General features: G+C 49.8%; 1 protein-coding gene across 2 annotated transcripts in view; it reads right to left on the bottom strand.

The window, feature by feature from the left end:
• The window catches only part of FBLN7 (fibulin 7), a 48,852-nt gene extending 28,441 nt beyond the window's left edge, over positions 1 to 20,411 (bottom strand). Inside the window, exons 1-2 of one of the 2 annotated variants that reach the window (XM_032651977.1) lie at positions 19,628 to 20,411; positions 9,959 to 10,063 (exon numbers count right to left, since the gene is read on the bottom strand). In XM_032651977.1, coding sequence (XP_032507868.1) covers positions 9,959 to 10,063; positions 19,628 to 20,110 — 588 coding nt within the window. In that variant the 5' untranslated portion in view covers positions 20,111 to 20,411. The remainder of the gene's footprint in view (positions 1 to 9,958; positions 10,064 to 19,627) is intronic. The other variant, XM_032651979.1, reaches the window with a different exon arrangement.
• Between the last annotated feature and the right edge of the window lie 2,732 nt (positions 20,412 to 23,143).

Consider the following 23,143-nt stretch of genomic DNA (forward strand, 5'->3'; position numbering starts at 1 on the left):
ACATTTCTGAAGTTCCTCACAGTTTACAAAGCTACTTCCTACTTCTAAGAGGACTACTGGCTCGCAGCAACCCTGCGTGAAGAAGGCCTGGGACTGTCTCTATTTCACAGTCAAGATACAGAGGCTGAGAGTCGGGTGACTTGTCCCAAAGCATGTGGCTCATGAGCGGTAGAGCCAGGCTGGGGGCCTGCTGACTACCGCCCCAGTGCCCCCGCCAAGCAGTCCTTGCCCCAGTGGCTGCCTTATGCCCTAGTGCATTTCACAAACGCCCCTGTGTGGTGAATGGTCTTATTGATTAATCTGCACTAGGGACTGATAACTCTATGACCCAAGCAAAATATCCCACAGGAGCGGGTTTCTAACTCCCGCCCAGACCTCAAGTCGGGGAGCAAGGGCAGTGGGGACAGGAAGTGGGGCGGGGTGGAGGAGACAATCTCACACACTGAACCAGGCCAGCAGTTGCCTCCAGGGTGTGACAGCTGGGAGATGGCTGTTCCAGGGGACAGGGAAGGGCTAAGTTTTGAAGTAGGGGACAAGAGATCAATGCCAAGGCCTCTGCTGGGAACCTGGGGTTGGGGACACGGGGCTCCAGTCAGCACAGAAAGAAGGGCAGCGGGAGTGGAGCGAATGGGGCCTCTGGGCAGTCAAGTGAGTCGAACCCCAGTGCTCCTGGGTCTGGGCAAACTGTCTTCTGCGTGTGGTGGCACTGCCCCCAAGCCCTCCTTACCCCTGCACCATGGATGGCAGGCACCAGTGGCTTTTCCTCAAGGTGCTCGTTACAGATGAGATGTGCTCATCTCTCCAATCACAGTGGAAAAACCTTCCAGACCAAGCACATAAGGCCACATCCAGGCCGGGAAGGAGGGGGAAGGGTGGTGGGCGGACTTGCTGAGGGAAAGTCAGGAAATCTCCATCCTTGCCTCTGACCTCACTGCAGTGATTCTAACAGAACAAAGAGTTAGAAAATCCTTGTGAGCCCAGAAATAAACCCATGCATATATGGTCAATTAATTTATGACCAAGGAGCCAAGAATATACAGTGGCAAAAGGACAGTCACTCCAATAAATGGTGCTGGGAAAAAGTGGACAGTAACAGGCAAAAGAATGAAACTAGACCTCTCTCTTAACATGATACAAAAATCCACTCAAATTAGATGGAAGACTTGAACATAAGACCTGAAACCATAAAAGTCCTAGAAGAAAACATAGGCAGTAAGATCTCTGACTTCAGTCTTGGCAATGATTTTTTGGATTTGAGACCAAAAGCAAAGGCAACAAAAGAGAAAATAAACAAGTGAAACTAAATCAAACTGAAAAGCTTCTATATAGCGAAGGAAACCATCAGCAAAATGAAAAGGCAGCCTACAGAATGGGAGAAAATACTTGCAAGGCATCTGCAAAATATCTGATAAGGGGTTAATATCTAAAAATATACAAAGAACTCATACAACTCTATAACAAAAAATAAGAAACAAACAAACAAACAAAAATCTGATTTAAAAATGGGCAGAGGGGCTTCCCTGGTGGCACAGTGGTTGAGAGTCCGCCTGCCGGTGCAGGGGACACGGGTTCGTGCCCCGGTCCGGGAAGATCCCACATGCCGCGGAGCGGCTGGGCCCGTGAGCCATGGCCGCTGAGCCTGCGCGTCCGGAGCCTGTGCTCCACCACGGGAGAGGCCACAACAGAGAGAGGCCCGCGTATCGCAAAAAAAAAAAAAAAAATGGGCAGAGGATCTGAATAGACATTTTTCGAAAGAAGATATTCCAAAGATGGCCAACAGGTACATGAAAAGATGCTCAACATCACTAATCATCAGAGAAATGCAAATCAAAACAATAGGTATCATCTCACACCTGTTAGAATGGCTATTATAGAAAAGACAAGAAATAACAAGTGTTGGTGAAGATGTGGAGAAAAGGGAACCCTCGTGCACTGTTGGTAGGAATGTAAATTGGTGCAGACACTATGGAAAACAGATTGGAGTTTACTCAAAAAATTAAAAATAGAACTACCATATGGTCTAGCAATTCCAAAGGAAACAAAATCATATCTTGAAAAGATATATGCACCCCCATGCTCATTGCAGCGTTATTTTCAATAGCTAAGACATGGAAACCACCTAAACGTCCACTGATGGATGAATGCAAAAAGAAAATGTAGGAAAAGCCATAAAAAAGAATTAAATCCTGCCATTCGTGACAACAGGATGGACCTTGAGGACATCATGCTAAGTGAAATAAGTCAGACAGAGAAAGATGAGTACTGTATGATCTCAGTTATATATGGAATCTAAAAAAAAACCCAACACATAGATACAGAGAACAGATTGGTGGTTGCCAGAGGCGGGGGGGGGGGGGTTAGAGAAGTGGGTGAAGGGTGTCAAAAGGTCAAAACTTTTGGTTAGGGGCTTCCCTGGTGGTGCAGTGGTTAAGAATCCGCCAGTGCAGGGGACATGGGTTCGAGCCCTGGTCCGGGAAGATCCCACATGCCACGGAGCAGCTAAGCCCTTGTGCCACAACTACTGAACCTGCGCTCTACAGCCAGCGAGCCACAACTACTGAGCCCGCATACCACAACTACTGAAGCCCATGCTCCTAGAGCCCGTGCTCCACAACAAAGAGAAGCCACCACAATGAGAAGCCCACGCACTGCAATGAAGAGTAGCTCCCGCTCGCCACAACTAGAGAAAGCCCATGCACAGCAATGGAGACCCAACACAGCCAAAAATAAATAAATAAAATAAATAAATTTATTAAAAAAACAAAAAACTTTTGGTTATAGGATAAATAAGTCTGAGCATGTAATGTACAGCATGGCGACTATAGTTAACAACAACATATTGCATATGTAAGAGCTGCTAAGAGAGATTTTTTTTTTTTTTTTTTGCGGTACGCGGGCCTCTCACTTGTTGTGGCCTCTCCCGTTGCGGAGCACAGGCTCCGGACGCGCAGGCTCAGCGGCCACGGCTCATGGGCCCAGCCGCTCCGCGGCATGTGGGATCTTCCCGGACCGGGGCACGAACCCGTGTCCCCTGTATTGGCAGGTGGACTCTCAACCACTGCGCCACCAGGGAAGCCCAAGAGAGTAGATTTTAAAAGTTCTCATCACGAGAAAAAAATTGCAACTGTGTGAGGTGATGGATGTTAACTAGACTTACTGTGGTGGTCATTTCACAGTATATACATAGAGCAAATCACTATGTTGTATACCTTGGATTAATACAAGGCTATTACACATTTATATTATGTTATACAATTATATCTCAATAAAACTCAGTGGGGGGGAGACATAAAGTTTGCAAGGAAAAAAAAAAAAGGAAGATCCTTGTCTTCCTGGCAAGCCAGCATGGCAGGGGCAGAGCCAGGGTGCCAGGGCAGTGAAAAGAATGCCTCTCGACATGAGGTTTGATGGGTCTGTGCAGCAGCTGCTACTAACAGGGCAGCCCCTTGATCCCAAAGTGCTGGAAATGGAGTCCACAGGAGCCATGCTCAGAATCCATCACCTGCAGTGGACCTCAGCTTATGCCTCAGAGGCATAACTGAGTTTATCTGCAGAGATGGATGACAGGCTAGAAAGCTTCACACCAAGTCAAATGCTCAAGAGGTCTTGCACCTTGGGGACATTAGGGGGCATCATGGGGACAAATCACGTCATAGGAGGGGGACTGAGAACCTAAGTGTTTCCCCTTTTCAAACTGAGAAAGCTTTATCGTTTTGCTTGATCATAAAAATAAAGCATGCTTCCTGCAAAACCATCAAAACGCAGAAAAACACATCAGAACAAAGGACAAGTCCCATGACCAAAGACAACCACTGTTCATTTTTCGTGAGGTTTTAACTTTTGGATTAGATACACATGCACACACACACACAAGCATCACCTTGCAGGTGCTGCACCAAGGGACGCAGGTCCTACATTAGCTCTTTACTCTCCACTCTGGGTTGTGGCATCATTTCCATGTCAACGAGCAGAGCAAGAGTTGGACCCTGAGCCTCAATTTCACTTCTGTTCCTCTGTGTTCTTTTCTGTCCAAGAAGGGGGTCTCCTTGCCCCCCTCCATTCGTCTGCCTACTTCCCCTCCCACACCCACCACCTGTTCTGGGCCAAGAGAAGCCACACATGGGAATGGATCATTTCCTTCTTTATAAACATAGCTCGTCAACGAGGTCGGCCCAAGGGGGCATTGAGGGGCTGCCAGGGTCTCAGAGGCTGGGGGACAGGAAACAGGCTGGACCCTCAGGTGTCACCCATCTGAATTTCAGCCTGGCCCTGCCACAGTGAAAGCTGGATTCCCATCTCCGGGTCCCAGACCCCAACTGTAAAAAGCAACCGCCCACTTGGGCAGGAAAGCTCACAAAGGCTGTGACTGGGCAAAGGTCAGGGCAAAGGTCAAATCCATGCAGGGGGGTGGGGGAGGGAGGTGGGGGGAAGGGCTGGGAAGAGGAAGGCTCCATACCAGGGGGAAGGAAGGCGTATCTCAGAGGAAGCTGCCAAACCAGGGCCCCCACCTGCCAAGGTCTCTTCCAGGACTCTTTTTAAAATTAATTAATTAATTAATTTTTGGCTGCATTGGGTCTTCGTTGCTGCGCACGGGCTTTCTCTAGTTGCGGCGAGCAGGGGCTACTCTTCGTTGCGGTGCGCGGGCTTCTCGTCGCGGTGGCTTCTCTTGTTGTGGAGCATGGGCTCTAGGCGTGTGGGCTTCAGTAGTTGTGGCACATGGGCTTCAGCAGTTGTGGCACGCGGACTCAGTAGTTGTGGCACATGGGCTCAGTAGTTGTGGCGCACGGGCTCAGTAATTGTGGCGCACGGGCTTAGCTGCTCCGCGGCACTTGGGATCCTCCCGGACCAGGGCTCGAACCCGTGTCCCCTGCATTCGCAGGCAGATTCTTAACCACTGTGCCCCCATGGAAGTCCCTTCCAGGACTCTCATTTTTAATATTTTTCTCAAAGAAGAGACCCTCACATGGTCTAAGTTTGCATCCTTTCAATACCTGGCTCCAAACCTGGGTTACGCCATTGACAATAGATAATGAAAATTCGTTTCCATTTCTTAGAGTTAATAATGTATTTGTAATGGAATCAAGAAAAGACATGGAGTGAAACTCTTCCATCCTTGAGTGGGAAAAAGATCAAGATTTACCGCTTCTGGTATCAAACTCTTCCGCAGAGGGCTGTTTGCTCCCCTGAACTCAACACCAAGGGCAGTGTTTGCAGAGACGAGCAGAAGCAGAGACAGAAGTAGCAACAGCAGTCACCCCAGCTGGATGAGGTCAGGCTCCTGGGAGCAAGGAGGTCACAGAACTACCCTCCAGCCACCCCACCACTCCTCCAGGGAAAGTCTTATCCATCTTCTCTCCAACCCACCCTCTCACATGGATCTAATGGAGACACCTCAGGGCTGACAACGCCCCTCTTCCTGGGAGGCTCACCAGCTCCCGAGACCCCACCTGCTGGCCCAGGGGTGGACACAGACAAAGATGATGTGTGTCCCCCAGCTCACCCCATGCCCGTGCCAGAACTCGGTAGGCGGACCTTCCCACCCCATCCAGGCTTCCTTGCCATCTGGGCTCAGTTTACAAGTGAAGCCCAGCTCTCAAAGCCCTGAAGGGCCCAGGCATGGCGGGGGGGCACAAGGACGGGGGGTCCTTGAGGCTCCATTCTCATGTGACCTGGCTCGACGGTCATCCTGACAGCGACAGTCTTGGCACAGTGGCTCTTTCTGAGAGCCACCTCAAGGATGATAGAGCCCCAGACCCCTCCAGGCAGCCACGGATGACCCCTTGGACCTCGGAAGGGCCATCTCACGCTGGTTTCTTCTAAGCCACAGCTATGTGTCATGTCAGCATGTTGTTAATGGGAACACAGATGTTCTGATGCCTTTAGATCTATGAAAGGACGGAGCACACTTGCCAAGTGTGTGCCTGCTAGCCAAGGCTCGAGGCTCTCTGCGTCTGAGTCATGTAGAATTTGCACGTGATTTTCTTTCTCCGAAAGTTTTTTTGTTTTGTTCTGTTTTGTTTTTTTAATTTTAGGCCAAATCAGAAGCGGGTTATAACTCCTCAACTTCTCTCATTCCAGTGACCTTGACCCAGCACCCACACAGAAGAGTAAAGGAAGGACACTTCTGGGGGAAGTGAAGGAATTTTACTTGGGGAGGTGCCCAAGGCCCTTGTCTTAGGGTTCTCCAGAGAAACAGAACCAAGAAGAACCAATTGTATCTGTACACACCCTGGAGAGAGAGAGAGAGAGAGAGAGAAGGAGAGAGATTTATTTTAAGGAATTGGCTCATGCAAAGTGTGGGCTGGAGACCCAGGGAAGAGTTGGTATTGTAGCTCCAAAGGCCGTCTGGAGGCATAAAGCCCTCCTTCTCTGGGGACCTCAGTCTTTGGGATGAAGCCCACCCACATTATGGATAGCAACCTGCTTTACCCAAAGTCTACCATTTAATGCTAATCAAGTCTAAAAAAATACCTTCACAGAGACTTCCCTGACAATCCAGTGGTTAAGACTCCATGCTTCCACTGCAGGGGCCACAGGTTCAATCCCTGGTCAGGGAACTAAGATCCTGCATGCCGCACCGTGTGGCCAAAAAAAAAAAAAAAACCTTCACAGCAACATCGAGACTGGTGTTTCACTAAATATCTGGTCTAGCCAAGTGGACGAATAAAATTAGCTATCACAACCTTCCAGCAGAGTCTCCCTTTGTGTACTCAGGGCATTTTGGTTTCTTACAATGCCGGCTGCCCAAAATTCTATATCTTCGCCCCAACTCAATTCTTGTCTACTTTTTGAAATGGCCACGGGAACAATGACAACAGTGGAAGCCAAGAGGCAGCACTGCCACCACACTGCACACAAGCGAACTCGTTAGATGTTCACGACAGCCCCGGGATATGGGCACCATTATTACACCCACTTTCCAGGCAAGGAAGCCAACTAGTCACTTGGCCACGGTGACGCATCCAGGATTGAAATCCCAGCAGGCCTCCTCCAGACCCTGATGTGAAACTTCAGAGAGGGGTCCATGGAGACCTCCCAGGAGCCCTCCTCTGTCCATCTCCCGACTCCTCTCCTTTTCTAGCACCCCCTTGACAGGCAGCTCTGGTCACCTCTCTCCTGGCCCCTTTGCATGCCTGAGGGCGGAGAACAAGTTATAGACAACTTGGAATCCTCATCACTGAGGACAGGACCTGAGTACACACGAGATGCTCATTTGAGCGAACCAACAAAACAGATGAATGAGGAGCGAAGGAAGATGTAAGTGTGAGCCCAGGGCAGTCTTCCTCATCTTACTCCCCAGATCCACCATATTCTTTCACCTGCTTGCTGCCCAGCCAAGCTTCCAGTGGCCACATTCACCTGCAGGCTTGGTTGTGCCTTTAACACTACCACTTTATGTCCAGAAAATATCTCCCCTAACGCCCAGCCCAGTGGGGAGCTCCGTGCACACACACACACATTCACACACACACATACACAATACACATATACACACACATACCACATACACACAATACACATATACATACCACATACACATATACACATACACACATACACACACACATATAAAACCAGCCACAATCCCCTGTGGAGCCCCCTGGTACTGGGCCTTCCCCTCACCTCTCTCCATAACTTGAGGACCTCCTGGCTGCAGAAATGGGGCATGTTTTGCTTACTTCCTTTTGGGAATTGACCCAATATAAGTAGAGAAGGAGAGAGGAAGTTGAGAAAATAAAGAGGAAAAGAAGAGGAAAAAGAAACTTGGTATACTGCATCTTCTCCTCACTCATTTTTTGTTTGATTTTTCTTCTCTTTTATATTACATTTTTTATTGTGGTATAATTGACATACAACATTCTGTTAGTTTCACATGTACAACAGAATGGTTCCATAATTCATTCACTTATTCATTATTCCACAAATGACGTTAAGAAACGGAGCCATCATTATCTCATTTAGTCCTCCTTGCAGCCCCCCTAGGCAGGCATGGTTATCCCCATTTCACAGCTAGAGAAACTGAGGCTCAGGGCATCTAGTTGGTCAATGGCAAGGCTACCTTACCACTCACACTGTGACTGACCAGTCCACCCACTGGGAAAGTACATTCGTCTTCTCTCTTCAGCCCGAGGGAACCAGGACGAGGGGCTCAGAGGCCCCAGTTTGCTAGCCGACCCTCTCAGTCCCCCCACTGTCCCCCCCAACACACACGCACGGACCCTTCAGGGAACGTCAGCCCACATGTGTGCACGTTCACACATGATCCAAGATTTCTGCGACTTGTGAAAGTGGACATCTGGATCTGACCGGGTCTCCTGGGGCTGACGCCAAGGAGGCAGAGGGCGCTGGGGGGCCCGGTCCTGGTGGGCAGCGTGGGCAGAATGAAGGGGACTAATGAGGTGAGTGCGGTAGGCGTGGCCATGCGTGAGAGGCTTGGAGTGCTTACTCTTAAAGTAACGCACCTGGATGGTTGTGAAGGCTGAATGACACACGTGGTGCGCTTTCAGATCTTCCTACCTCCGCTAGCGAAAAATCCCAAGCGTTTCTCCGTGAGCAGGCAATGGTGCAACAGAAACTATCCTGTCCTGCTCTCCCTGCATCCTCCCGGGCCCTCCTGCAATCTAAGCTTCCCAAAAGACAGAGGTCAGAACCCCAACACAGGACTCACCGGGCTAAAATCAGGGTAAGAGTCTCAGGTTTCTGGGATAAGAACATAGATATCTCTGGGCGGAGGGCATTATTCTGCTTACAGAGCCGTATGTGATCAAGCCCTGCCACCTCCAACTGTGTCCAGATCAGACACCTTCTGTGTCCCAATATTCAGACCTCCTCTGTGTTTCTCCACACACCTCAGCAAGATTACTTCTACCTCAGGGCCTTTGCACCGGCTGTTTCCTCTGCCCAGGTTCTGCCCCTGGTCCTTGAAAGCCAGGCTCCTGTCTTTCCATTTTCACTTAGAAGCCCCCTTCTCAGAGAGCCCTTACCTGCCTACTGAGTGCCAAGCAACCTCCTGGCCACCCTCCCACACAACACCCCACTTCCACGCTCTGCCTCCAGATACTTTCAGGTTTGTCTTGTTTTTCTCTGCCTGCTTGGTGAGCCACGTGACAACAGGGTCTGTGTCCACCTCATCGTTCTCTACCCTAACACGTACTGAGCCCTTATTCTGGACCTGTTCTCTGAATGTCACTCATTTTCTCCTTCCTACAACCCCATTAGACAGGCATCTCAGAGGAGGAGACTGACTCATAGAGGCAGGAACTTGCCCCAGGTCACTCAGCCGGGAAGCATGGGAACCAGAACACAGACCAGGCACTCAGGGTCTTCTCCACTTGCTACACTGCCCCGGGCCCTGCCGCCTCGCCAGACCCAGAAAATCACCTGGCAGGAGAGGCTCTCAGGACATAGTTGTAGAATGAGCACATTACCTTACTAGTTAGATTCCTTCTGGGAAGGTAAAATCTTTAATTATGCAGTCAGAGAAGGCGCTGGGAGGTGATACTGACAAGTTTGTATGTTTTTCACACCACAGTGTAAATGACTGATGGTGTCCGACGCTTCTCTGGAAGAAGCTTTTCTTTTTGTCTTTTTTTGCCTACAGACACCCCTGGCGCTTTCCCTTTCTTCAGATCAGCCAAGAATCATCTGATTCTCTCGGCTCCCTGGGCCGTGCACCCAGTTACCGATCACACTCTGCCCCCAGCCCCTCCTGCAGAGACGGGAAGCCCAGCCTAGGGGAGCAGAGGGAAGGGCATCTCCTGAGCTGGCAGCACCACTTCTGTTGAGGGTCTAGAGGTAACCTGATCCCCGGCATAAAGAGACATGTCTGAGTCAGGAGCCAACCAGATGACAACGGCAAGGTCAGGGGGCAGCCTAGGGTCTCCTGAGTCCCTGGAGTTGCCATCCCACCCCCACACCTCCAGTCTTTGATGTGAATGATGTCACGTCTCAGTCTTACCTGGAAACGCAGCCCCAAGGTGAGCTCCCTGGGCTTTGCTTCCCATTTCAGCTGCTTCCCTCTGCAGAGTCTGGAGCCCAGACTGCCAGAGGGACACGTGTTTTCCTGCATACAGGGAAAATCAATGGTTACTTCCTCGAGATAGAGATTTACTTACTGAAATGGGTAGGTTTGGGTCCTGTCAAATTGTAGGTGCCTATTGTTTTCTTAAATGAAGATGTCTGTGACATCCTTATTTTAGGTTCCAGGCAACTCCAGAGAAGCAGGGAAGACTCAGGTACAGGGTTTGAGAGGACATAGAAAGTTCTACCCACTCAGGGAGTCTGCCCCGTTGTCCCCAGGGCCCCAGGGCTGCACAAGCCTTGGGAAAGTTGGTAGAAGCATGGCAGCCCACCATTGCCCCTATAGATCAGGGGCACCGTCAGGCCTCTGTCAACAGTCAGGGGATGGACACTCCTCCTGGGGCAGCTGGCTGGGAGGCAGGTGGAGGTGGGCACGTGGAGGGAGGGCCGGTGCCCAGATGGTGGGGTGAGCAGCTCCACAGGCATCTGGCTTGGTCTGCCTGGAATCAAGTCCAGTGTCAAACAGAATCCTCCAGGGGGAGCAGGCCTGGGAGGGCATCAGTTCCTGCCTGAAAGACTCCAGGCCAACCCGAGAACCCAGGGCACTGCCTCCTTCCCCAGCTGTTCACATCCAGTCCACACCCTCAGCACTCTCTGCCCAACGCCCCCGGGGGCCAGAAACTGCCCCACGGAGCAAAGGGGTCTCCACTCTTCTCTGTAATCAGGGCCGTCCTTGACAGGACTTGGAAAGAGTCCCCCTCCTTAAGTTGCCAGGGAAAGGTGGAGGCTGCTAGAGAAAGTGGAAGATGCCAGGACAGCCTCCTGGTCACCCATCCTCACCCTGACCCCACCCATTCATCTGAGCACTGTCTCTGGGGGCAGTAAAGCCCTGGATCACTACTGATGAAGGTTTGCAGAATGGCAATCTCTTCCTCCCCACACCCACGCCATCTGCAAGGAGGCTCTGCCAGTCTTCCCATCCAGAGGGAGGTCTGTTTTCCCATCTCCGGATATGGGCGGGTCTTGTGACTTGCTTTGGCCAACAGAATGCGCTGGAAGCGATACACCAGTTCCAAGGCTGGCTCTGGATTAACCACATTGTCTAGTTTCTGTATGTGATGTTTTGACATCTGGGGCCATGCTGACTTGGCATAGACTGCCCCTCCGTGGCAGGGCCAGCAAATTCCTAGAGACAGCAAACAACACGACACCCTCCCTGCCCATGCCCAGCACACCTCTGGTAGCAAACCAACTGAACCAGAGCCCATCGCCTGCTTATCTGGCTCCGAAGCTTGTGAGACACTGACACCCGCCCAGTCCCCGCCAACAAACCTGGGGTTCGGCATCAGATGACTAGGGGCAGCCCTATACCACCATCCTGCTACAATTATCCCAACTAGCCAATCTTAACCCGGTTAGTCCCCTTAACCTGTCTCACCCATTTCTTCCCTCAAAACCCTCAGTAAAGGCTTTCCAGAAGTTTCCCTCCCTCTCTTTCTGCCTGCTGTTGTTCTCTCTGTAGCCCAACTTGGTATGATATTCTCCCTCCTCGACAGTGGGAGTAACACACTATCTTTTCCGGCAGTGTCTCCTGATCTGTTGGCCTCACCACACTTGGAGGACGCCAAAATCCCAGCTTCATCGTAGAACAGCGTCTCAAGAAGTCTTGGGCATTCTGCTAGTCCTGGCCCTTGACCACTTTCTACCATGTGAAAAACCCAGCTAGCCTGCTGGAGGATGAGAGGCTGCATGGAGCAGAGCCACCCTGGACCAACCAGCCGCAGCTAACCTGGCAGCTGTCCACAGGTGAAGAGGAGCCCAGACCCGAAAAGCGGAGCCTGGAGCCATCGAGCAGAACAGTCGAGCTGAGCCCAGCTCAGACTGCCACCCTGATCAGCCAACTCCAGATCTAGAGCAGCCCTTTCAAAACCAAATGCACGGTCCTTGTCTGTTTTGTTCCCGGCCTGGGCCATGGCAGTCACCAAATATTTGTTTGATGAAATGCCCCATTTTCAAAATGGATGATTCCCATGTCCCCGTAGCTTCCGCTCACCCCCATGTATTCTTATAATACAGGCGCCGGTGTATAAAACCCTGCTGCAGGGTAGCAAATACTCCTGGTGCTGCGAGCACGGCAGATACCTTTAATCAAGCATGGTATCCTTTTGTGCTGAGTTCTGAAGTAAACAGCAATCCATCTCAACCTGGAGTCCAGCCAATCCATCGAAACTGGCAGTAGAATTGACACCGATAAGCTGACCACACTACACCGGGAAGGAACATACTTGGGTTTTCATATTTCCACCCTTCTTCATCTCATGTGTTCTCAGACCAGGGAATAGGTCTCAAACCCTCCCCACCTCCTTCCCTCCCGACTCAGTCAGTGGGGGACACTGGATGGGGGCATTTCCCGCCCCTCTCGCTCCTTCCTCTGGCTTTGTTCCCAATATGAGGATTCAGCTGCCACTTCCTCCGGCACATCAGGCTCCCCATCTACAGCGGGGGGATAACGGTGCTACCGTTGCCTGCTTTAAAGTTTCAGGGTAGAAAAATGGTGACATCTACAATAGGAAAGTGATCTGGGAAGGGCTAAGGATCGCGGATTAAAACATCATTTTCCTGAGAACGTGTTCAAAAAAACAAGGGAATAAGCCAAGAAACAGGAAGACATATGATCTAGAAAACATAAGCTCCAGCGCAGGCCAAAGTCCCTGGGTAGCCACAGGGCCATGAGCCCAGAGAAGGTCAGCATGACTGGGATCCAGGGGGAAAGCAGCCCGACAGAATATGGACTAGGAAAGAGATTATTGGAAACAACTGTGCTTATATAGAGGACGAACCGGGCAAAAGAGAAAAATCTTGAGGAAAACCAAAAAGTTACACAAGAAAGGAAATTAATCATAGTAGACTATTTGGCTTTGCAGCGAACAATGGAACAAAGTACTCATCTGTCATTACAGGAGATCAATTGTTTAGAAACGGGGAGTAATTTCCAGGGCATTTAACATCAGTTGCCTCAAGAGACAGTGAGGACTGTGGAACAATTTCTTGAAAGCCACAAGCTACCAAAAGTCACCCAAAGGAAAAAGGCTACCCTAAGTAGTTCTGTATCTGTCAGAGAAATTGAATTCATAGTTAAAAACCTTCCAGAAAAGAAATCTCCAAGCCCACATGGTTTCACTGGTCAATTCTACCAAACATTATAAGAGGAACTGACACCACCTCTACACAGTTTCATCCAGAAAACAGAAGAGAAGGGGACAGCTCACAACTCATTTTAGGAAGCCAGTATTACCCTGGGGACAAAACCAGGTAAAGACAGTAGAAGAAATCCATAAATGAGGGATAGCAAACTGTGTCTGTAGAAAGAGGGCCAGAGAGTCAAATTTTTCATCTTCGCGGCCCATAGGGTCTCTGTTGCAACTGCTCGCCTCCGCAATTGCAGTGCAAAAGGCAGGTATGGATGGCGTGTAAGTAATCGGTGTGGACAGATTTGACCAGCAGTGTACTGGATGTGGGTCATGGACCATAGTTTGCTGACCCCTGCTACACACCAATATCCCTCATGAAGAAGATACAAGAATTCTCACAAAACATTAGCAAGTAGAATCCAGAAATATAGACGATGTATACGATGCCATAATCAATTAGGGTTTATCTGGGAATGCAAGGCTGCTTTCAAAATTAGAAAATCAATCACACAGCACTGTAAATCAACTGTACTTCAATTTTAAAAAATTAAAAATAAATTAAAAAATTCAGTCAAAGTCATCCACTTTAATAACTGAGGAAGAACCACAGGATCATATCAATGAAAGCAGAAAAAGCTTGTGATAAAATTCACCATCCATTCATAATGAATACTCCATCAAACTATGGCTAGAAGAGAACCTTAACCTGACAAATGGCATCTGCAAAAACCCACAACCTAGCATCCCGCTTAACATTAAAAAAACGGAATGCATTCTTCCCAAGTTCTAGAACAAGGCGAGAATGTCCACTCTCTTACGCCACACAGTACTGGAAGTTTTAATAAGGCTAAATAAATAAATAAATGGCGCATGGATTAGAAAGGAAGAAATAAAATTGCCCCTATTCACAGATAACATGATCATTTATGTAAAAAATGTCTGAGGGAATCTACAAAAAAAAAAAAAATGCCCTATAACTAAGAAGTGTGTTCCACAAAGTCACAGGACACCATGTCAACACAGAAAAGCCCACTGAATTTCCATATACAAGGAATACAGCATTGGAAATGAAAAAATTTTAAACCTAATACCACTTAAAATAGCTCCAAAAATGAAATACTTAGATATAAATCTAACAAAACATGTTTATGTTGGTAACTAAAAAATGCTGATGAGGGAAACCAAGGAAGAGCTAAATAAATGGAAAGACATGTTGTTTTCACAGATTGGAAGACTCAGTATTGTTAAGATGCCAGTTCACCCCTAATTGATCAGTAGGCTTAATGCAGTTTCAATCAAAATTCCAGTGGAATTCTGTGGATAGAGACAAGACGATTCTAAAATTTTAAGGTAAATACAAGCTATAATAACCGAAACAATTTTGAAAAGGAATAATAAAGTCTTAAAATCTATCCAATTTTAAGTCTTATATAAAATTACAGTAACGGGGGCTTCCCTGGTGGCTCAGTGGTTGAGAGTCCGCCTGCCGATGCAGGAGACGCGGGTTCGTGCCCCGGTCTGGGAGGATCCCACATGCCGCGGTGCGGCTGGCCCCATGGGCCATGGCCGCTGAGCCTGCACGTCCGGAGCCTGTGCTCCGCAGCGGGAGAGGCCACGGCAGCGAGAGGCCCGAGTACCGCAAAAAAAAAAAAAAAAAAAAAAAAGTAAAAAATAATAATTAAAAAAAAAAAAAAAAAAAAAAAAATTACAGTAACGGGACTTCCCTGGTGGCGCAGTGGTTAAGAATCCGCCTGCCAATTCAGGGGACACGGGTTCGATCCCTGGTCTGGGAAGATCCCACATGCCTCTGGAGCAACTAAGCCCGTGCGCCACAACGGCTGAGTCTGCGCTCTAGAGCCCGCAAACCACAACTACTGGGCCCGCGCGCTACAACTACTGAAGCCCGTGCACCTAGAGCTTGTGCTCTGCAACGAAAGGCCACTGCAATGAGAAGCCCGTGCGTGGCAACAAAGAGTAGACGCCTGCTCGCCACAACTAGAGAAAGCCCGTGTGCAACGAAGACCCAATGCAGCCAAATAACTAACTAACTAAATAAATAAAATTACAGTCATCAAGATAGTGTGTTACTGGCAGAAATAAACCCATATGATGCACTGATTTTTGACAAAGTTGCTAAGACAATTCAATGGCAATTCAACAGTCTTTTCTACAAATGCTGTTGGAACAACTGGATATCTACATGCAAAGTGTTTATCTCAACACAAACCTCACACTTTACACAAAAATTAACTCAAGATAAATTACAGATCAAAATGTAAAAATGCAAAACTACAAAAATTTTAGAAGAAAACATACAAGAAAAAGTTCATGATCTGGGGTCAAAGAGGTCTTAGACGTGACACGAAAACCACGATCTATAAAAATAAAAAATCGATCAATTGGGCTTCATCAAAATTTAAAACCTTTGGTCTGGGAAAGACACTGTTTAGACAAGCTGCAGTGAATGAAATCATGCCATTTGCAGCCACATGGATGGACCTGGAGATTGTCAAAGTAAGTCAGAGAAAGACAAACATCATATGACATCACTTATGTGGAATCTAAAAAAAAATGATACAAATGAACTTATTTACAAAACAGAAATAGACTCACAGGCTTAGAAAACAAATTTATGGTTACCAAAGGGGAAAGGTGGGGTAGGGAGAAGAATAAATTACAAGTTTGGGATTAATATATACACACTACTATATATAAAATAGATAATCAACGAGGATCTACTGTAGAGCACAGGGAACTATACTCAATACTCTGTCATAACCTATATGGGAAAAGAATCTGAAAAAGAATAGATACAGGAATATGTATAACTAACTCACTTTGCTGTACACCTGAAACTAACACAACATTGTAAATCAACTCTACCCCAATATAAAATTTAAAAAAATTTTTTAAAGACAAGCTGCAGATAGGGAGAAAATATTGGCAACTCACACACCTGATAAAGGATTTCTATTTAGAATGTATAAAGAATACTCAAAACTTAACAATAAGAAAACAAATCACCCATTTGGAAAATGGGCAGAGGGCCTGAACAGACACTTCACCCAGTAAACTATTCAAATGGCAAATAAGCACATGAAAAGATGTCAATATTATCAGTTATTAGAGAAATGGAAATTAAAAGCACAATGAGATACCATTCCATACCTATTAGAGTGACTTAGAAACAAACAGACAAACCCGATAATATTAAGTGCTGGTGAGGATGCAGGGCAACCGGGTCTTTTATGGATTGCTGGTGGGAATGCAAACGATACAACTGATATGTAATAGAGTTTGGCTGCTTCTGACAAAGTTAAAGATACACTTACCATATAACCCAGCAATCCCACTCCTAGATATTTACCCAAGAGAAATGAGTGTTTTTACATTCACACAAAAGCTGTATGGGAATGTTTACGGCAGCTCTAGTCATAATCACCAAAAACTGGAACTGATACCATGGGTGTCATTCAGTTCAGTGGCTGAATTGATAAAAAAAAAAAGAGCTGTGATACGTCCACACAATGGAATACTACCCAGCAATAGGAAGGAACTGTGCATCCCCAGAACGACATGGAAGAATCTTAAATGCTTTATGCTAAGTTAAAGAAGTAAGAGTCACAAGTCTATGTACTTTTTGCTTCCATTTATAGGACACTGTGAAGATGAAAAAACCATAATGATGAAGAACGGATCAGTGTTGCCAGGCGCTAGGGTGGCCAGAGGGTGTGACTACATAGGGCATGATGATGTCATTTTGGGGTGGTGGAACTCTTCTGTCTCCTGACTGTGGTGGTGAGTACCACATATAGAACATAGTTCTATGGTTAAGATCATGGAAATGTACACCAAAAACATTTCTTTCCCATTACACTGTAAAAAGCAATGTATCAACTGGGAGTAGACAACCAAAAGAATGAATCTCTAATGGTGGAATTTGGAAGCCTGTGACATGTGATCACAAGGAGAGGTTTTGGAGAAGGGGAAACATTCTGAAATACCACAGCCCCGCCTCCCCACAGGCAACAAGGAGGCCGAGAGCCATTGTGGGGGAAGAGGGTGAGGCGTGGGGTGTGTTAAATGTTCTCCCTTTCTTGTCTCCCCAGCAAGGCTGTTTCTCTTCCTGGGGAAAGGCCACAGAGTGGGCAGTAGTGTTGGGAAAGGGCTCCCACTTACGGGATCCCCACATTGCTCAACCTCCCCTCCTTCCCCAGGACCACTGGCTCTCCAACAGCAGGTCACAGAAATCTTGCAAAGTGACCCAGGACGGATGTGCTGAAAAGTCAGACAAGGATTAGGGGTGAGATTCCCCTGACTACACAGGACTTTGGGTGAAGGACAGTTTCACTAGAAGTTTTAAACTAACTTCTATGGAGAATCCCTTCTGCTCCCTTTCCCCTTCACAAAGCCCAGTGAGGCAGGTGCTCTCGCAGGTAAAGAAACCAAGGTTTAGAGGAGAAGGAATCTGAGAAAGCCTGGATGTGGCAGGGCAGGGATGGGACCCAGATCTCCCCCAGGAACAGAGCCTGAGAGAGCTTACTTCCCTGCTTGAACAGCAGCTGCAGACATCTGACAACTGCCAAGGTGTCACCACTTTTCCAGATAACCTTCAGAGATCGGATAATGGCAGTGCAGAGCCCCTCAGCTTCCTCTGGCACTTCCTATCCACCCTGCCCCCTCTCCTGGCCTGGGTGGGGAGCCGGCTTAGGGATGCACCTACCTGTGCTTCTGGCTTTGAGCTCTGGGCCTCAGGTTCTGTTATGTAATCTGCATCGTGGGTGGGACACCCCACTGTTCTGTTGGGTGGGTTGATTGTGGCCCTAGACCAGGCTTCTGCTGCCTGGTGGCTGAGCGACTTCCTGCAGTGGCAACTCACCGCATTCTGCACTCACACGGGCCGTGTTTGGCCTGAACTGAGTTCTCCCTGCCTGGAGCCCCTTCCTGTGCCCCAAGGGCTTCTAGGTGGCCACGGTTGTGCCTGTCAGGTATTCAGTCCATGGGTGAGAGTCTGTGGGGAAGGGAAAAGGCTTGGAGACCAAGGAGAGAGATTAAATTTACTCCACTCCTTCCTGGCCATGTGAAACTTGAGTAAGTCAGAATCTCCCTGGGTCTCAGCTCCCTCATCTGCAAAATGGGGATGACAATAGTTCCCAGACTCACAGCGCTGCCCTGAGAATAAAGAGCCTTAGCAAAGAACGCAGCACTCATCGCTCAGTGAGCTTTCTTTCCGTCTGCCGTTACTATTAGTGTTATGGACGGTATTCTTGGGGTAGCTGCCCCACAGCCCACGCGACACGCCGTCACAGAGGGAGGGGTCTCCAGTTTCCAGAGCCAGTCTGGTGATAGCTGGCTCTGAATCGAGCAACTCCAGTCTCACCTCTGGAAGACACATTTTTATCTGCATTCTTATCTTAATGTTAACCATGAGTTTTTACTGCTTAATGTAAAAGTAAACCTGGTCAAGCACATAAATCCAGTGGGACTCCAACAGACACAAACGTCAGGGAGAGAAAAATTAAACGGCGAGCTGCCTGCAAGTGTGGGAAAGAAATGCATTCCCAAATCTAAGGTCCCCTAGGCTCAGGTGGGGCTGCTTCAGAAACCTCCCACCTGTCTCTGCCTGGGAAACGCGGCGAACTGCTAAGAAAGTTCTGAGCCTTTAAAAGTTGGTGGTGGGGCTTCCCTGGTGGCGCAGTGGTTAAGAATCCGCCTGCCGATGCAGGGACGTGTTCGAGCCCTGGTCCGGGACGATCCCGCATGCCAAGGGAGCAACTAAGCCCGTGAGCCACAACTACTGAGCCCACCGCCGCATCTACTGAAGCCCGTGCGCCTAGGGCCCGTGCTCCGCAACAAGAGAAGCCTGCGCACCGCAACGAAGAGTAGCCCCCGCTCGCCACAACTAGAGAAAGCCCGTGCGCAGCAACGAAGACCCAACGCAGCCAAAAATAAATTAAATAAAATTTAAAGCTGGTGGTGGTAAGAATGATATTTCAGTTAGAAATTTAAATGTTGGAAGTTGGAGGGGAGGGGACAACCTCTACCCTAATTGGGCGAGCAGGGAGCTCTTCTGGAGACCTGAGGAAGACCAATGTCTCATAAATCCCAGGGCAATCTTTCTGCAACGCACGGTTCTCACGCGGAGCCCTCTCTCTCCCTCCTCCCAGCGGACCGAGGCTTTCGCACAAACTGCTCGGCTAGACCAGCCCGGGTTTTCCCAGACGCCCGGCCCGCGATGCATCCGATGACAGATGGGGGGGATCTCACGCTTCCCTCTTAAAACTGAACCCCAACTCCAGCCTCGCTCCAAGCCCCCAGCCCGAGCATTCCGGTGGAATGTGGCGAGCCCAGGTCCTCCGGCCTTGGCGTGGCCTCCCCTGCAAGCGGGACAGGGGAGGGGCGGGAGGGACACTGACCTGGGAAGCCCGCGATTCGGGGCAGGCGAGGAAAAGCAGCAGGAGGAAGAGCGCGCGGGGACAGTTGGGCACCATCTTGCCAATCGGAACCTTTCTGCTTGGGAAGGGGAAATAACTTTGCCTTCCCTGCCGAGGTTGTCCCAAGCCGATGCCGCAGCCGCCCCTGCGGGGAGCGGGGCTCCGCGCGGCCCCGAGCGGCTCGGGCAGGGAGGGAGGCGGGAGCCCCGGAGCGCAGCCGGGCCCGCCGCGCTCGGGAGGCGCAGTCCCGGGTCCAGGTGCGCCGCGCGCAGACCTGCAGCCGCAGCGTCCAGGAGCGTCCGCAGCCGCCCGCACGAGACAATCGCAGCGAGGCGGGGAGGCGCCAGCCCCTTGGCCAAGGCCGAGGAGGAGGGGCTGCCCGGCCAGGAATGCGCCTGGGAGCGCGCCCAACCCGCGCGGCTCCCCGAGGAGGCCGGGCGCGACGCCGAGGACGAGCGCGGGCATCTTCAGCGCCCTGGCGGGGGAGGCGGCCGAGGCGGCGCGCACGTGCGTGCGGGATCCCGGGAGCCCACCCCGCGCCGGGACGCTCCTGACCCGCCCCTTTCCCGGCTGGGGATACTGAGGCTGACATCACCCAGCAGAAAGTGGAGCTTCAAACCCAGGTGTGTCCAACTTCAGAGCTCACGTGAGGACATCTTCCTCCACGGCCTTCGGAAGACAGGACTAGATTGGCCAGGAGATGGGCTTCATGAACTCAGACCAAGTTCTCCACTCGAGTAGACTAGTGTCTTTTTTTGGTTTGTTTTTTGTTTTTTGTCGTACGCGGGCCTCTCACCGCTGCGGCCTCTCCCGTTGAGGAGCACAGGCTCTGGACGCGCAGGCTCCGGACGCGCAGGCTCAGCGGCCACGGCCCACGGGCCCAGCCGCCCCGCGGCAGGCGGGACCCTCCCGGACCGTGGCACGAACCCGCGTCCCCTGCACCGGCAGGCGGACTCTCAACCACTGCGCCACCAGGGAAGCCCAGACTAGTGTCTTTTTAAACAGTGCTATCGGGGTACAAGAACACACATGCACTGTGACTCAGAATCGACAGCCCTCCTCATTTGCTGTCCTCCACTCCCCCAACGGAAGGAGAAACTCAGTTTGGACTGGAGGCCGGGTTATGGGAACACTGGATGCTTTGCTAAGGTCGGGTGGGAAATGCCGCTGGGAAGGGCAGACATGAGCAGTCCGAGCATCCAGGGGCTGTGGGAGGAACCAGATGGCCTCAGCCCCAAGCTCCTGGAAAACATTATTTAAGTTCTTACTGGAAGAATGTTTTCAGAAGGCAACACTGCAGATGTCATGGTGCACACCAAGTCTGGCCAAGCCTCAAATCTATTTTTCCTTTTCCGAATTTCACTTAGCAGAGCCCACTCAGAGCTCAAGGCACAGAGCTCAGAAGGCTGCAGCCTCAGAGCAGGAACCGTTTTCCTTTGGAAAGGAAAGTTGGAGACCCCTGGAAAGGGGACTGGTGGCGCCTGGTGCAGCCTGGCCACCTGGGCAGGAGTTACCCAGGAAATCCTGCTGGGCTGCCCCCTCCACCTTCCTGCCGGAGGAAGGAGAGCAGGTCTGGTAGTCCTATCTGCATTCCTGTGGAGACGGCTTGAGAGAGACCTGGGCAGAAGATTGCTTTTCCCTGTCCAGGTGGAGGGCCCTGGGCAGCAGTGACCTGAGCCCGGGCGGCCTCTGGGAATAGTGGTTTTCTGCCTTTGCTCTCTGTGCCAAAGCCCAGCGTCCCCCTCTCTGTCTGCACTCTCCCCACCCCTACCCCCAAGGAAGGATTCCTTCTGGTCACTGTGGCTGTGTTTATTTTGTATTTTATCCTACCTTGTGTTTACATGGCAGCCCCCAAAGCCAAGGCTTCTCAGGCGTGTTCCGGCTGTGTGCTGGAACCAGACAGATGTGCGCTGGAACCAGCCAGATGTGTGCAAGACCTATTGTCCTCTTGAGCCCTCTGAATGGATTCATAAAGCTGGAAGGCACTCCCGATTTCACCAGTGAAGAAACTGAAGCCGGGAATGGCTGAGTGACTTGCCCATGGTTTGCAAACCCAAAGGTCTCCAGAGCAGGGCTGGTTCCAGCACAGGCTACCTTATCCCACATTTTACTTAAATAATGCAATCATAGGATTTCGGGAATTTTATTTACAGCAACAGAGTTTTTCCTGTTTCTTTTTTTTTTTTTTTTGGTTTTCTTCTTCTTCTCTTTCTTTTCTTCTTCTTTTACTTTTCAAGCATTTCTAAGTTTCAACACAGTTTTTTTTCCTATTATCAATTTCCATTTGTTTCCCTTGTCCTATGGCTGACTTCTATCTAGTGCTCTGGCATCTGCTCCGAATTAACCTTCTAAGGTCCCACTGCCCCAGCAGTACCGTCCCTTCTCTCTCTGTCCTCAGCTGCCCTTGACCTGTGGTCATCAAGGCACACCCTCCACAGCCAGACCTGCCAAGGCTGCGAAGAGCAGACAGACCGTGAGAAGAAGCCAAGCGCCCTCTATTCAGGGCTCCGGAAACCAACCTTTGACTTAATAAGACGGGCCTACCTCGATATTGTTTCTTCTGTTTCCTCTCTATCTCATTTTCCAGAGACTATTCTAGAATGTCAGGGGATGAAGGGGGTCTAGATGTCTAAAGAAAATATTGGTAAAGCCTTTCGGCAGAATCGGTTGCCATCTCCTGGGCTCAGTGCTGTCTCTCTGATACACTCACATTCCCTGTGTAAAGTGGGAATACAAAATGGGGGAGGAGCGGAGCGGCTGGGCCCGTGAGCCATGGCCGCTGAGCCTGCACGTCCGGAGCCTGTGCTCTGCAACGGGAGAGGCCACAACAGGGAGAGGCCCGCGTACCGCAAAAAAAAAAAAAAAAAAAAAAAAAAAAAGACCCGATCAGAAGCAGTACCCAGTCTAAATCAGCCATTCCAGAGCGGTTTCCTGGGACCCTCACAGTGACTGACACGTCGCTTTTTCTCTTTCGGGTTTCTCGGGCTCCTCTGTGGCTGAATCTTGTCTGTCATCTCATTCTGAGCTGCTTCTCCCTCTTTGTCTCCTTCACTCACCTCTATCTGTGATTCTAAGTGTAATCGACCCCCACCAAGCACCTGCAAAGGGGCCCAGGAACAAAGCCCAGCCTGTGAGCCCGAGCCGGGATAACAGGGTAGGAACAGGGGGAGGATGGTCTAGCCGGAGCACAGTGACTTAGTCTGTTACTCTTTACACAAATATTTATCAGGTGCTAGCTCTGAGCACGGCCCTTTTGTGAGGGGCTACGGGAGGCTTTCACACTAAATCTCGAGCCCCAGCCAACCAAATCGTGTACTCCTGTGTTGAACTTCGAAGACTTATGTATGATGTCATGACAGCTAGAAGAGACGTTCCTCCCTACAAAACCGTTTCCAATTTTATAAAATGAAAATCTGTAGGAAAACAGATTCAATTGTGCCTTGATTAAAGACCAAACACCAGTTAACATCTGCCAAAAGGAGGAAATGCTGCAAATCC

Source organism: Phocoena sinus, chromosome 13, assembly GCF_008692025.1.
Source record: "Phocoena sinus isolate mPhoSin1 chromosome 13, mPhoSin1.pri, whole genome shotgun sequence".
Classification (NCBI taxonomy): Eukaryota; Metazoa; Chordata; class Mammalia; order Artiodactyla; family Phocoenidae; genus Phocoena; species Phocoena sinus.